Source organism: Micrasema longulum, unplaced genomic scaffold (genome assembly GCF_059751315.1).
Source record: "Micrasema longulum isolate JH-2025_06_02 unplaced genomic scaffold, ASM5975131v1 h1tg000965l, whole genome shotgun sequence".
In the NCBI taxonomy this organism is placed as follows: Eukaryota; Metazoa; Arthropoda; class Insecta; order Trichoptera; family Brachycentridae; genus Micrasema; species Micrasema longulum.
In genome coordinates, this window is record NW_028278156.1 from 129,031 (window position 1) to 145,994 (window position 16,964).

The 16,964-nt window shown below is 32.4% G+C and overlaps 2 protein-coding genes across 2 annotated transcripts; one reads left to right on the top strand and one right to left on the bottom strand.

Annotated features, from left to right (window-relative positions):
* The first annotated feature begins 7,665 nt into the window (after positions 1-7,665).
* On the top strand, positions 7,666-12,581 carry LOC148277862 (lipase member I-like). The gene is made up of 6 exons (XM_088232274.1): positions 7,666-7,745; positions 7,893-8,145; positions 9,402-9,550; positions 9,645-9,859; positions 10,257-10,413; positions 12,202-12,581. The coding sequence occupies exons 2-6, from the start codon at positions 7,942-7,944 to the stop codon at positions 12,269-12,271; spliced, it is 795 nt and encodes a 264-aa protein (XP_088088400.1). The 5' UTR covers positions 7,666-7,745; positions 7,893-7,941; the 3' UTR covers positions 12,272-12,581.
* Positions 12,582-13,913: 1,332 nt separating this feature from the next.
* LOC148277863 (KIF-binding protein) lies at positions 13,914-16,841 on the bottom strand. Its single transcript, XM_088232271.1, has 2 exons — positions 15,591-16,841; positions 13,914-14,922 (listed from the first exon to the last, which is right to left on the bottom strand). Exons 1-2 carry the CDS (start codon positions 16,558-16,560, stop codon positions 14,087-14,089), a joined length of 1,806 nt encoding a protein of 601 aa, XP_088088397.1. The 5' UTR covers positions 16,561-16,841; the 3' UTR covers positions 13,914-14,086.
* Positions 16,842-16,964: the final 123 nt, after the last annotated feature.

The following is a 16,964-nucleotide window of genomic DNA, read 5'->3' on the forward strand; positions in this document are numbered from 1 at the left end:
AAAAAAAAGTTTCACAGAAATAATCCCAGCAGTCAACAATAATTATGTAGTTCATAATATGAAATATAATAGAATAATAAAAAATATAATAAATTAATTCAACGAAAAACAAGTATACCTACATATCATGCGCGGTCCGTTCATAGAACGCATGGAACCATTGGTTCCCCTAAATTTAGACAAATAATATTTATAAAATAGCATGTTAAATAAATTAATTATCAGGCATAATATCTTACATTTAGATTACTATAAACAAATAATGTAATAATAATTGTATTAATAATCGCGATAAATTGCGGAGGAATTTTAATATCACCTTATAAAAAATGTTAAACAGCAACATAACCTTCCGACACATCCGTTTACCAGCGCTGACATGCGCAGGGTTGCCAGACTGGATCAAGCGAAAAGAGGTAGATTCATAAAAATAAATCGGTAGATTTCGGTAGATTGGGGGGTGAGAACAGGGGGAGGGAGAAAAATAAATTTGACAGTTGTTCAAAATTAAAGCGCCGTTTCGCTTAAGGCCGTTGCTTTAAAAAGTCAAAAACGCTTGATAAATGAACAATTGAAAACCAAAAGGACTTAACTATGTAAATTACCAAAATATATCGACTCCGGATTTTCTTTTATTACTTTGAGGTTATGTTGATATTTCTACAATTTCAACAATACTGTATTTTTTGTAACCATACAAACTTTTCAAGGGTTACATATTAATGAAATCACCTATGAATGTAATTTTTTTTATGCACAAAGATAAATCGGTTGAATGTTTTTCCATAAAATATATTCAATTATGTATGATAATACCCGTGGATATTAAAGTATTGTGTTTTGTAAGCCTGGTCGGTATAAATAGTTTTTTTTGCAGGTAGAAGCGTCTTGCAGCATAGAGGCCCTGGAATTGATGGGTATTCTCTATCTCTTTATGTCCTGGTCATTTTTACAATCATCAGTCAATCTTTGTTGTCAAACAAAATTGCCAAACAAAGAAATAATTAATATTTTAAAGTTCTTTAAATGTAAAAACTGTAAACTGCTGAAATACTGAAAACATTGCTTAAAATAATGATTCAACTAAATTTAAATAGACAATTAACTGAAGAAAAACCATTTCTATCATTTTTATATAAAAGGTGATCCCCTTTCTTTTCTCTTCAGAAGACAAAAGATATATTTGAATTTTTCAATAATATCATGGAATTCTATGGTCATGATTTATCATACCACAATATTATATATTTGAAAATAACCGGGAATCCCCATTCACTAATACTAACCAATTTATTTCATTAATTTATAATTTGTTATATAAGTACTTATGTACAATAGATAAGGAGTTTTTAACAATCAACAGATGGCAACCTAAGTGAGCAAACAAACAATAAATTATCATAACAAGTTGATGTTTTATTGGTATTGAAATTTTGTTCTATGAAAAAAAACGAGGAAATGTAAAAAATCAGTAGAATTTCAATAGAATTCGGTTGATCGGTAGATTGCTCCTAAAATCGGTAGATCTACCGAAAAATCAGTAGTAATGGCAACGCTGGTCATGCGCGTACTGATCACGTGCTGATCGCCTGATCGGCGCGTACTTGCTACTGGCTGGCTGGGTATCGATTTAAAGAATGATCGCGATGGAAGCAAATTTGAAATTCCGTTCCAGCGCCGTACTTCCCATGCCACTCGTCGAGTGTGGCAGGCCCAATAGAGATTAACATATTACAACAGAGATGAAGAACATTTAAGAGAAGGTAATATACATAGAAGTCTAGGCATCTACAGGGCTTATGACCTGTCAATGGCTGGTTTAAGTGCCCACTTTACACACTGTGTAACATTCACCATTTTGTCCATATTTGAACATTTCTATTCCTTCGATTCTTTCATCTGTTGATGTTTGTGAAGTTAAAGAGCTGAAACCTTTATTTATGCGGGTGAGATTCATCTAATTGAATTATTTCACCTTCATACTAGGCATCGCCTGAAAATGTTATTTTTTCAATTTCTATACTTCTTCATGGACCAGGTGGATTTATCAACAATATGAATATTAACAGAATGGTAAATGTTACACAGTGTGCAAAGTGGCCACTTAAACCAGCCATTGACAGATCATAAGCCCTGTAGATGCCTAGACTACTATATTACCTTCTTTTAAATGTTCTTCATCTCTGTTGTAATATGTTAATATAAACAGCTCCCCAGGGAGTTGAATCCAGTTCTTGTCTACAAAAATTTGGACAAACTCAAAATATTGCCAATAGAGATTACACAATAGTAATGTAAACTGGAAAATTTAGAACAAAGTAAAATATTTGATGAGTAAAAACTTAATTATCATGTGTTAAGACATCCATTTGAAAATATAATGAATTATCTTTGGATCCTAAAGAGATAAAAAAATAATTATATCATAGTAATCCAATTGGTAAATGAGTTAAAAATTTCAGAAAATTTGTTTTTTTAAGTAATAATGTGGGTACATAAATATAATTTATTTACTTATTAGATTTAGCCTGTATTTTGCTGGCTTTTCTCTTTTACGGTCCCAATACTAGTTTGTAAGCATGTTTCCATTCCATTTTCCCTTATAGGCCGATTCAAATCTTTCAACACGTGGTAAGCAGTAGGTCCGTGGGGCCTAAACCTTATCCTGATCTTCATCTCATCCAAAGTACAGTTCATAACTTTTTTTTAAGGCTTGAAAATCACTTCACCACATACGTAACAAAATTTGTCAGAACTGTTCACACGGTTGCGTGGCATTGTAACATTGAACAATATATTGTACATGGTTTGAGTGATTCACAAATTCGGTTAGTTAATGTGTGAAACTAGTAATAATAGAGAATAGATATGCACTTCACCAAGACTAAAAAATTAGATATTGAGCATCATTTGGAAGCTTAAAACCCTGCAATTACTCATTATGGGGAGTCCTCAAGTTATCCAATTACTGCCCACAATCAGATTAATCAAGAACAAATCCGCAAATCTCTCATTGTTGATAAAAGATATCTAGAAATGTATAGCCGGGGTCTATGTTCAAGGCGTACAGAAGGAATGCGAGGTGCTCTTCCAGCAGAGGTGGGAGGCTGTGAGAGTAAAGTGATGTTTCGGAAAAAACTTAAAACCCACTTGTTCTCTAAATCATTCGAATAAATCCGTAGCATGTAACAGCAAAATATATATATTTTTTAAATTACAAATTTAAAAGCTTCAATTGAATTAATTTATCTATGGAATCACTTTGTAAAGTGCCCTTGAGGTGTTATATTACAAAAATGGCGCTATATAAGTTATGTATAATAATAATGTGTTTTGACGCTGCCTGGTTGAGTTTTGATAAAAATTGACACCTGGATATTCAAGAATAAAATATATTTGTGAATATTGACCAGCTAATTTTTATCTAAACTCAACCGGACAGCGTCACAAGTCACAGCACAATACTGCATTCCTTCCGTGTGCCTTGAACGTAGACCCTGACTATACCATGTATTTTTGAAAATTATAAAAATTTGAACCTCATATTGATTTGTCACTTAATACTTATTTTGTAGAACAGGACCTGTTAAATATTTTTTTTCCTCATTACCTTTCCTCACCTAATGGTGCATAGTGCACTGCATTGGTACACCAATTGTAAAGTATCTTGATCATTTTTCTTACATGAAGGTAAGATGATCAATCTTACGCTTCAAGAGCCGCCAGTCCAGGGATAGTAAAATATTCAAGCATAAAAACACCTTATTAAATAAATATTTCATATCAACCATGCCTGGAATCGAACCCGAAACCTCTTGCATGGCAGGCAAATGCGCTGACTACTACACCATGAGGTCGAGTAAAATAAAAATATTATATTTTTAGAAAGGTTAAAGGTACATACTGATTTTTTGGGTGCAATTACATTAATTATAAAAAATAAAAACTTGTTGAAATGAAATCTTATGCACCTAAAAACAGACATTTTGTTTATTCTCCTAAGAAAACTACCAATTGATTTAGAATTTAATTTATCAATGTTTACATAAAGCCAGATGTATGATAATGATTTGCTTTTAAGCAGAAAGAAAAATAATATAAACATGAAGAGTATTGACTTCTGTATCGTATTATTAATCAATGTTTTGCAAAATAAGCAAGGATAAATTATTATTTATTCAAGAAATTGCACATTTTAATCGAAATCATTGCCAACATAACTCTTGTAACCACACAATGCAGAGTTAAATCAGGATTCAAACAAATTCATTTCATCTTGGACCAAAAGTTTAGAAGAAGATTTTTTTTAAATTTTATATTTTATAAGTGAATTTTGTTTTCTGGCCATCTTTATCTGAGAAGTGTTAGAAAAGGGAGAAAATTTTTCCTGTGGGACTTTATAGGAGCTTCTCCGCATTTGCTCAATGAAGAAGAAACCACAGAAAACTCGTTCAAGACAAGCCGGACTATTGATAAGAATTCCGTTCAACTTGAAGAGATCGTGGCATTTTGTGTCCTATTATCATTATTACTTATTACCTCTACAATTCTAACCATGTAAGATACTACCTCTTGTGATATTATAGGGACTCATTACGGAATGGATTCACAATGCTCTGCACGCTCCTCAAGGTTATGTCTTTCGATGCTGAAAAGGGGGCAATGCATCAACAAGAAGAGAACTGCTTGAGGAGTTTCATCATCACATGGAAGGATGTTGATCTCGGAAAATTTAAAACGGCGTCAGAAGCTCATAAACCCACCTTGGCCTGTAAGGATTTGTGAGCTCAAAGCTCATACGCTACTTTTTCCTGAAATCAAAGGCATCAAAAATAGAAGGGAAGAACATTTAAGTTACCTATAAAAGATTAGGCAACTGATTGTCCATAAATACTGGGCGAAGCTTCAGATGTACCAGTAGAGATAAACATAGAGTAATCGATCCTTATGATGAAAAAATATTTGAAAATGATTTGCCATGCTTTATAGAATTTTAAAGCAGGCTCCCTAAAACGGATATATTTGTGTATGTGACAGCCTGCTATAACCTCATATTATTGTTTTAAAATCATATTTAAAGTACATAAAACGATTTGAATATAAAAATATTGTCAAATTATATGGGACATGTATACTTAATATATTTGTTCAAATTAAAAAATATTTATTTCATAGAACTAAGAATAGTCCAGAAACCGCATACGAGCATCAAACAGAAGGCAACTACTCTACTCATAAATGAGTAGTTTTACGTTTGGACCCATTAGTTTCTTTGTAGATGTAGCTCAGTACGCAACTCCTGATTGGAATTCAACTATGCCGTTTTTTTTTTTTTTTGCACCACAACAGGCCAGGAGGCCCAATTACAGTGGTGAATTACATTACAGAACAACGAGGCTTGAGAAAAATCACATTTTTTAAATATTTGTGTTCTCACCAGGAATCGAACCCGGAACTTTCCGTGCGTGAGTCAAGCGTCTTGACCACTACGCCGCCGCATGTTGTGTCCTTTTAAAGTGTAGAAATACTGAAAAGATCTTAAAGAAACAGGATGGGATCACATTTCATGTGTAATTGGCAAATGCATGTGCAAGTAGCAAATACATTACATAAAAATTGAATTGTTTTTCTATCTGTCAGATTGTCGAAGAAATCAAAATGAACATTTCGTTAGTGTTGCCAGGGTAGTAATTTTTTTTACCCTACTTTGCTCATCTAATGAGAGAACTAATGAAAATTGAACCTCGGATTAAACAACCCTGTGGTGGACATTTGACCGACATTATCTTAAAACATCAAATATTATTTAACATGACATAAAAATATCCGTTTTATGTAAAATAAAATTTGTTTTATATTTTAAGTTCAAAGTTCATTAATTCGATTACTCTTATTAAATGACCCTTTACTTATCTACTCTGTTGTGTCAATCAATATTTCCGCGTGCACAATAAAATTTTAGAGAAATTAACAGATTGCTTTTTATTATACCTTAGATTTGTGCTATGATTATATTTTTTCCCATCGCGCAACATTACGCGGCGACATCACGAATGCGCGCGGCGAAAGCGGTGCATAGTGGGGGCATTTTTGGACACGGTTCGATGTATTTAAATATGATTCTCCGCTCATTCTGGACTATTCTTAATTCTATGATATATATATAAATTTGGGTGACTGTCATTTTGCCTTACAAGAGCACACACATAATATCATTATTATTCATTTATTTTATTTATTTTATTTTTGCACCACAACAGGCCAGGAGGCCCAATTACAGTGGTGAATTACATCACAGAACACCCAGGCTTGAGAAAATTCACATTTTTTGTTCTCATCGGGAATCGAACTCAGAACCTTCCATGCGTGAGTCAAGCGTCTTGACCACTACACCACGGAGGCCGCCATTATATTGTTATTCTAAGTACTCTATAGTACAACCCTGAAATATTGTTTAAATCTTCTGTTTAATGCTGAATTGGGTGTATTTTTAAGTTAGTCTAGTAGGCAAATAAACTTCTATAAAAGAGACAAACATGCATAGTTAAAACAATTCAAGATTTGCGAAAGAAGCCAATCATGTCTTTATTAAATTTAATATTGTGTGTCATTTTAGTTAATACTAGCATAGTAATAAATGCTTTGAGCGCATTAGAACCACCAGGTAAGAGAATTGAATATTTTATTTTAACCTCAGAACTAAACAGTTTAATAATTATATGTTGAATAGTTATTTTAATCAAATTTCCATGATTACAATATATAAATTTTTGAGTTCATAAAATATAATTAAAGATATAAGATTTTTATTATAAAATACATATATTATTAATAGTATATTCATTATCATCATCAGCCATCTCTTGTCCAATGGTGAACATAGGCCTCCCCCTTAAGTTTCCACATCTTCCTATCTTGACCCAATCACATCCAACCACTTCTTGCAACCCTTATGTCATCAGACCACCTTGTCTGAGGCCTGCTGACACTTCTGTTTGTTCTGGGTCTGGTTCAGGATTTTATTACTGGAGTCTGCGGTTCTGGCTATATGACCAGAAACAATAGCTCCATTTCAGGTTGGCAACCCTGTGGACCGCATTGGTGACCTTTGATCTTGCTCTCATCCATGTGTTGGTTCTTCTGTCTCTCAACGAAATACCCAGCATTCTCTTTTCTTTGTGTCACTGATAATTTGTGTAGATTTATTTTTCGTGAACACAAAAGTTTCACTGCCATGTCAGTACAGGGACAACACAAGCATCAAAAAGTTTCTTCTTAAGGTAATGTGGGTACTTCGGAGACTTCAAGATATATGACAGCTTACCAAAGGCAGCCCATGATTGATCTCACCTTCTTTCTATTTCCACCTCTTGATTATCTTAACCGAACTGTATTTCATGGCCTAGGTATATATAACTATTATTTTTTTCTGTGATTTGTCCATTTGCCAAGATGTGTTACATGATTGGTTTGCATCACTCATCACATTCGTTTTTGAATCATTCATTGTCAAGCCTATTTTCAGGGATGCTGTATAAACTTTATTTATCATGTTTTCAAGCTCCTTTTCATCTTTGGCAAATAGGACTATATCATCTGCGAATCTGAGATTGCTATATTGAGTATATTATGTTATCTTAAAAGCTATAATTGTTATTTTTATATTTATCCCTATATTATTTCTGTATTTTAGATCCAAGTAGACAAAATATCATTAGAGATATTCATTTACGATACTACAGTGGGTAAGTTTATAATAAAAATGTTTTAGTAGATTATGGTTATTTAAAAAATATATTAAGTACATAGTGTGTCGGCGATTTTCATTTTCATTTTGATAAGCTTAAATTATAAAATACTGGTTTAAAAATTATAATAAATTTGCTTTCTAGGAGAACTTTAGCCGAATTTGTTGATTTCAAGATAGGAGATGCAGAAAACATGATGACACTGGGTAGTTTTAAAAAGTCAAATCCAACTGTGTTTTACATCCATGGCTTTATAGAGACAGCACAACAAGAGAGTGTGAAAACTGTTATAACAGCTTATCTTGATACTCATCCAAATAGCAACATTATCTTGGTAGATTGGTCAAATATGGCATTTGGTGGATACTTTTCCAATGCCGCTCTTAACACAAGAAAGGTAAGTTATGTTATTGTTGGTATATTTTAAATGAATGGAAAAATACATTTATTTTTATATTACCTATTATCAAACCTCAATGCATATATATTTCAACAACATATATGTACCGTCTTGATAAATTGTTGAAAGGGACATTTCAATAATTGAGTCATTAGTGAGTATTGTATTAATGTTCTTTTAAAACCTGATTTCTAACCATTTTTTAACTGGAGTGAGTAAGTGAGCAAACCCATCTTGTGACATTGAACAAACATTCTTTAAACCAAATATTATGTAACTATTCAATTGAGATTCCGATAAATCTGTCAAAACCTTATGACCAAAGTTTTAATGAATTACAAGATGCAACTTAAACATTCTTCAACAGTGATTTGTTATATTATTAATATTTAAAGCATTAACTTTGTGGTCAAACATTTCACTAAATATTATTAAATATTTGCATATAACCACTGTCCGACTTTTCTATGTCTACAGGTTTCGAGACGTACCTGTCTCTTCATTAGTACACCGATTGAACCAACATGCAAAACCCACTATACACCTTCACCATAGTTTTTGCACAAAAATATAAAACCAACACGTTGTGCATTTTAATAAGCAACCCAATACATGCACTGATTAAGTTATTAAAATATTATATGAAATTTGTGAGAGAAATAGTTGAAAAAAGAGGGAGGGAATGAAAGGAGGGGAGTAAATTTAATAGATATAGGGTGACCATTACAATGGACTATCGTATAATGGGCGAAAGGTTGTTTGATTATTTATCAAAGTAACAAAGCTTTCCTAATGTGAAATATTTCCGTATTATTTACTTTTAACCCTTTATTAATTATTTGTAAGATTTTAACTCCAGAGTGTTGCCTGCTAGTTCCTTAAGATTATTACTCAAGATGTAATAGTTGACATTTGGCGACCTTCGTGTTGTAATGGCCAAGATACTTGACCCACGCATGGCAGGTTCCGGATTCGATTCCCGGTACGAACATTAAAATTTAATATGATTTTTCTTAAGTTTGGGAGTTCTGTGCTGTAACGGTAATTAGGGCGCCTGGCCTTTTATGGTTTGGTATGGTATTGCCTGCTGGTACTAAATATCACTCCGAGGAAAGTAAACACATATGCATGCATCTTCTGTACTGTATTGTACTGTTCTTCGTCCGGCTACATCTTTTAAAAACAATCATTCGTAGTAGTAAGATTTTCTGTTAAATTTGGGTAACTGTCTCAAACAGAATTTTCTAATTTAGGTTGCTTTTGCATTGGCAAACCAAATTAAGATCTTGGTGGACAATGGACTGTATTTCCCTGGAATTCACGTAGTTGGTCATTCACTAGGAGGTCAGATAGCCGGATTTACTGGAAATAATCTGCAGTCCCACAACATCAAGTTGAAAAGGTATTATCAAATTATAGCAAATCATAGTTTAAAATAATGTTAATAAATATTCATGTATGCAGAAAGTATAACTTAAGGAACACTTTATCAACAGGATCACTGCACTAGACCCAGCATTCCCAACTTTCTATCCGGGCCTTCATAACGGCCACATATCAGCGTTTGATGCAGAATTAGTTGATATCATCCACACAGACGCAGGGAGCTATGGAGCACCAGTAAGTACAGGAACTGTAGACTTCTGGCCCAATGGAGGAAACTTCAAGCAACCGGGATGTCCTTTAATTAGAGTTCCGTTCTCTCCAGAAGGTAATTATATTTATTATTTTTGTTATATTATGCTCTTATATACTTGAAAAAACTGATTTAATTTATATTTACTTACTATTTGGCATGAAGCTCTTGTTTTTGTAATTATAATAGGCATACATATTTTTTATAAAGCCTAGGTAAGACACATGTCTGCAGCCAGTTTACTGAGCCAAAGTGTTTAGAATTGTGTTGTCATACCCATCCAATTTAAATCTGAAAAAATCTGGACTTCTGTAAGCTGGAAATGTCGGAAAGTTAATTTTTTGTGTAATGTTTTTGAATTACTAACCTAACATAACCCGACCTATTTTATTTTTATTTTAAAAAAAGGGAGTTACGATGTCTTAATCATTCAATAATAATTCAGATACTTACATGATAATACTTTTCTTAGATTTTTGCGGGCATTGGAGATCTTGGCATTTCTGGTCCGAATCCCTAAGAACTCCAAATGTATTCCCCGCAGTTGCTGCTCATTCTTATGCACAATTCAAACTACAAGATAATACCAATAGACCTAAAGTCTATATGGGTATCGATGTCGACAAAAGGTAAATAGTATTTATATCTTTAATTAACTTAATAGATTGAGTTTCTCTACTGACATTTCTTGGTGGAACTGCATTTAAATTATAATAATAAAAATACTGTAATTATCTTTTATTCTTATAGCTAACTTGTCTGTTAAAAATCTGGACTTCATTTGGTAGATTCTGTTACAATACTAGAGCACATTTTTTTATTCATTAATGATAGTACAAAAAAAACTGGAAATGTAAGAAAGTTTTTTTATTTTCTTTTATTTTGTAATGTTCTTGATTTTGGACGAATCTTATTTAATGTTTAGAGTCAATAAAGTCTAAATAATTCCATTATCAGTTGCTGTCTAGCCCATTTTACTTTTCTGTGTCATATAATATACTATCTTATGATGTTTATGTCAAGGTATTCATAATAGTCGTGAAATTTTATTATGAATTAGAGTAAATTATTAATTTATCTTTCATATTATTTAAAAATAAGGTCTCAGAACAGTAAATTAGATACCACCAACAAAAAAGTCTAATTGAATTGAAATGCCTTTAAAAACTGGAATTTCCGTATTAAAAGATAAAAATGAACGAAAACCTGTTTCAAAATAATTTAAACACCACAAGAATTTAATAAAAGAACCACATTTTTAGATACCTACACATTTAATTCGAAGATCGGGTTGTGGTCCTGTGGCTAGTGTCTGGGTGTCTCGGACTCACGGACCAAAGGTCTGTGGTTCGAATTCCACTCTACCTCAACTTGATTCTCATTTTCTAATAGTGAGTTATTTACAACTCGTTGAAAATGGGCCTCAAAATGAAATATTTGGGTAAATCATAAACACGCAAATATTAATTGAAAAAAATAAAATAATGATAATTATTATTATTATTTACTTTATTATTATTATTATTTACTTTATTATTATTACTATTTTTTTTTTATTCAAATTTTTTATTTTTTTTACAATATACATAATAGAGTACATAACAGAGTATTAAAAAAATAAAGAATAATTACATAGCAATGAAATACATATTAACGGTAAGAAAAGTAAACAAAAAAATCCCACAAAGGCATAGCCTGTTCATGGGTATACAAGATAATTTTTTGCTCCTATAAAAAATAGACAGGTATAATATTTTTGTATAATATAAGAAAGAGAAAAGAAAATATTCTTTAAAAGATTAAGAGGTACTTTTAACTTATATGTACTTAATTATAAAAGTTTTTTTTTAATAAAGAAAAAATATTTTTTAATGCTTTATTATATAAAAAGTTTACATACATACGTTAGGAATTTGCGTAGTATTATACAATATCAGATATTTAGCTAATGTATATAGAAATCCGCGAATCTTTATATTGTTGCAATAACAGTATATTAGAAGTGATGCGGAAATAATCAGTGAACAGTCATAGGATAAAGGAATGCATATGAAATATATTTACATATTATGGTATTAATATCAAGGAAATTATACAACCAAATGATCAATATCATAAAATTTAAGAATATTTATTCCAATAGCGTATTTACTTATTGCTGACTATCTACTAAATGGATTTCTATGCATAATAATATTATATGAATGCAGTTATTATTTTTTTGCAATAATTGTTATGTTACAAATACTAAACATTTAAAATATTTTTTCAGTAAATGACATTCATAAATATGTATACAAAATTATATTTACACTGTAAAAATATTAAAAAAACATTTTTTTTTAGAATTTAATCTTAAGTTAATATCAATATGAAATTAATGAACATAAGATATGAATTTTTTTTTTACATTTCAGTGCGACTGGGAATTATTACTTACACACAAATAAAGAATCTCCATTTGGAAGAGGACTGAATGGAATCTAAAGAATTACCAACAGTCAACACCATGTCCAATCAAATACACCGAATCATTTCATATTATGTTAATTTATTTATTTTATTTGTATTCATTGTATTTTGTCATTTAATAAAGAGCATTATTTAAAAAAGATTTTTCATCAAAATACTACGAATTCAAACGCAGGAACTGAAACAATGACATTAATAACCATTTACTTATTGGTTTAATAAACTCAAAAATAATACAACAATGTTTGAGTATGTCCAAATGCTTGCAGGCTGGCTGGATTTCCTCCCTAGGGAGTTATTCATATTCAAATTTATTTCAACAGAGAGAAACCATTTTTGAGAAGGGAATATGGAAGTCTAGGCATTTACAGGGCTTATGACCTGTCATTGGCTGGTTTATCACGTGGGTGAGATTCATCCGACTGAACCAAATCACCTACAAGGCAATGCTTGAAAACAATTTTACAATTTGTATACTTCTTCTTTTACCAGGTAGTTAATTCAACAATGTTTGAATATATGATAACGGTTTCAGCTCTTTTACTTCACAAAAGCCAACAGATGGAAGAGTTGAGGAAATGTGGATGTTCAAACATGGGCAGAATGGTGAATGTTAGTGTGTAAAGTGGCCACTTAGACCAGCCAATGACTGGTCATAAGCCCTGTAAATGCCTAGACTTCCATATCCCTCCTCAAAAATGTTTTTCCTCTCTGTTGAAATAAATTCAAAAATAGTAATATACGTTCGGACCGGAAATCAATTTTTTTTTTACATTCACTTCTAATCTAGTTTGAATGGAGGTATATTTATAGAAAATGCTTTTTGACAACAATGACGAACTTCAGCCCTACGGAAAATTGGATACAGAAAATGTTTTCTTGCGAGCGGTAAAAATTAGAGCATTAAATTGTATGGCAAAGTTTCTTGAAAATGTACGAAAAAAATAATAAAAAATATTTCGACAAAATTGCACTACTTTGAACAACGTCACTGGTTCATATTAACCTACCAATGATATGAGAGCTGTGAAGGATATCGAGTATGATTACCGTAAATGAACCAATCGGAAGAACTGACAGAGAAGAACCTCTGACGTCACACGCAGAGTTATTTCAGAAACACAAAATTATAAATTATCCAAACACAAGAGCTAGTCTCTTTTTTGGAAAGTTAGTTACATTAAAAAAATATAAAAGTAGATTGTAATAGAAAAAAAAAAAACCTTACGTCATTTATCAAAATGAAAAAAATGTTGTGTGCGCCGTAAAAAATGTAGCAAAACCCACTGTATGTGTAAATTCCGTGTTCTGCCATTACATAAAGGGACATGTTTCCAACGATATCCATACATCATAACACTATTAGTGTTTATTTTATCATATTTTTTCAAAATATTTCATTTAACCTTCGATATTATAGCTGTTTATAAGAATACAATAATTTTTGTCTCGATTATAATAAAGAATTTAATATTATGCAATTGTGAAACAATATTTTTTAAAAAGCAACATTCCAAACTTATCAGTCTTTGATGTGAAACGAAATTTCACATGCAGATATGGATCAGTCGCAAAATACCCACTTACAATGCGTTAGTCATTATACCTATATGAGTGGATGACTTTAACATACATTTAGTATATTTAGAAAAGCATATTTTTACTACGCAGAAATAAATATTTTTATTTCAACGTGAATAAGTAACAAGATAAAGTAAAAATCAAAGAACAATACCTTTTAGCAATAGCAGCATAAATATGCACATTAACAAGCATTCACAAGGTCCCTAATTCAAAATTGGACTCACATGAATCGGCAAAGTTCAAAGCTCATTCAGGTAACTGCAACTCTCTCTTTAATCTGATGATCTTCAATGGTAATAGTTGCACCATCTCTCTACAAACGCTCAGCTCAGCTGACATTGAAGCAGCCGCAGTTTTATCTTCGTCGCAATAATCCACCAACTTGCTGTAAGCATTTAAGGTTTGTTCTATATTTTCTAATTGAACCTTTTTATCCGGAACAATCATCTTCATGTGCAGTCTTCCAATATGAAAATAGGCAATCAATGCGGGCTTTACTAGGTCAGGGAGGAACTTCTTCGGCATTTTATGAGAAACGGGTTCTTGGAGAGAAGTGAGGAAGTTGTTGAAATGCTTGATACTTTGCTCGGATAGAAAATTGATCTTTTTCAGTGCTTGCGGATTTGAGCGCTGATCGGACTTCTGAAATTTGTCTAATTTAATATCTAAGATGTCTGAGTAAGTTTCAGCTAGTTCGTACCAAATTTGACGACAAAGTTGAACATAATAAAGAGGATTCAGGTCTTTAATTATTTCTTCGAGAAGGTCTACCCGTCGTTTATGCATCTTGGCTTGGCGACCCTCGTCGTCCTCGAAAAATGACAAATATTTGTATAGTTGGGATGCGTCTTGAATAATTTGAACATGATCAGAAGCTAGATTCTCCATAGTGTAATATTTTTTTGACTTTTCAATCCAAGACTGCACATTAATAAATACGGTTTTTGCATCATCAAAAGTCAGGATGAATTGATCTGAGATTTGAGATTCGTAAGCGTACAAATTTAATGAAGGAAAATGGAGATCAGATAAATCATGTATTGATACAGAACTATCTGTTGACAGCTGTAGTTTAGACAAATCTGAAAAAAAAAAAACATAATTTGTAAAAGAGATACAAGTACCCACAACTCAATCTAGCTGCTACCACGCTCGGACCAATGACATAAATCCCATTTGCAGACAATAATTTATTTAAGTCTTGCCTGGTCTATTACTATGGTGGGAAAACTTATTAACTTCAATACTTGGTCACCGCAATGAAAGTACAATGAAAAACTTTTAAAGTTTCTATGTCAATAAATTTTATTTTCGAGATGTGATTGTAAAGAAATATTGCATTTTTGCCAAATCAACTTTTGTTTGATTGATAGTGAATATGTGAAACCAAAGAAAGACACTAATCTGGTATCACAAGACTATTTTACTAAGGAACAAAACAATGCCGAAAGAGGAACATAAATTTAATCAGAGTATTAACCTAATAGTCGCGCATACAGAGAAAAACCATTATATGATTATTGGCCACGAAGTTAGCTACAGACTACGGCAATACAACGGGCCGCAAGTACGTAGGTTGGGTTGAGAATTACGAGTGCAAACCGAAACCGTCCATCACACATTTGCTGTTAAACTAAAAACCCAAACTAAAACCACACCAAAAATTTGGAAACGCTTTTGTTCTATGCAATAGAGCTTAAGGGCTTCTCTAGAGAATTATTACTCTGAGAAATGAATAGTATGTACTAACCTGAGGATAAAGTACATGGAGGGGCATCTTCACTATTATCAGTGTGGTTCATAAGTCTATCCTTGGAATTGGAGAGCAGAAGCAAGCCATACTTCACCCAGCACCGAGCCACGTCGGCTGACCGGTGCTTGAACGTCTCTACTCGTGCATCGTGGGCTTCTCCCATCACCTCCTCAGCAAAGAGCGCTTCACCATATATGTCTAGAATACAGGACGCGGCAGCCAGGTGATGGCGAGACTGCTTAAAGCCATTTTTTTCCATGAAGAATTGAGAAAGAGTGGCGGAATTGAGTGCCCAGTCGATAGGCTCATAGTCTTTGTATTCCAACTGACGTTTCAAAGTGATGTGACAATAAACAGCTGATTTTAAATAATCCTCCAAACTCCCAAAAATTTGTGCCAAGTAGTACAATGTAAGGGTGTGAGTTTTCTCCAAATTGATCATACATTGTTCACTCGGTTCGTCTTCAGGTCCCCGGAACAAGTCGATTATATCGTTAGGCACAAGTCCGGACTCTTTAAAGAATTTATAAAGTTCCTCAGCCCTATCCAGAAAGATTTTTGACTGAGGTGCATTCTCTCTATGAGACCAGAGAATACCTAGTTGATTGAGAGCTGTCAGTGCTATAATAACCGTTTTAGGCGACCTTTCCTTATCTTTGAGTATTTCCAAACATTCAATAAGATGTTTTTCACCTTCAGATAATTCCTCAGTATCAATGGCAATTATACCAATATTCAAAAGAACCGAACTTAACATGGCTTCGTAAGTAAATTTAAGATTTTCGTCGGTTTCAGATTCCATTATTTTTGATATTGTACACCTCATTGTGTGTAATATTTTCTTAGCGGCATATTTTGAAGTATAAGGTTCGTCTTCGGGGTCATGTTTGCTATCTTCGTCAAGTAATTTCCTAACTTTTTGATAATTCTCTTTCAACCCAACAGTGATCTCTTTTTCTACACCCATTTCTATTTTAATATTTTCCGTAATACTTACAGAGCTACACACAGGTTACAGAATTATAGACTTAGACTAAACCACTAAACCGAGTAAACTGAACCTAAGGTAAACTAAAGCAGACATAAATTCTAAATTCTAATTTAATGATGTATCCTCATTCCTCCAGAGAGTTTTCTCAAAGTAAATTCGTAAACCAAATCATACATGATAAATGTACAACGATCACCAATATAGTTTTCAGTTTAGTTTAAGTTTGACACTTGGTTCATAGAATGCAAAAATTAATCTCTTTTGATTAATGACTGACTTCTGAGTTGATCAAATTCATAGACTTAACATTGACGACAATGATTTATATATTATATGAGGTTGAGGTATTTTTGATTTTGCTTTTAATGTACAAGACTTAT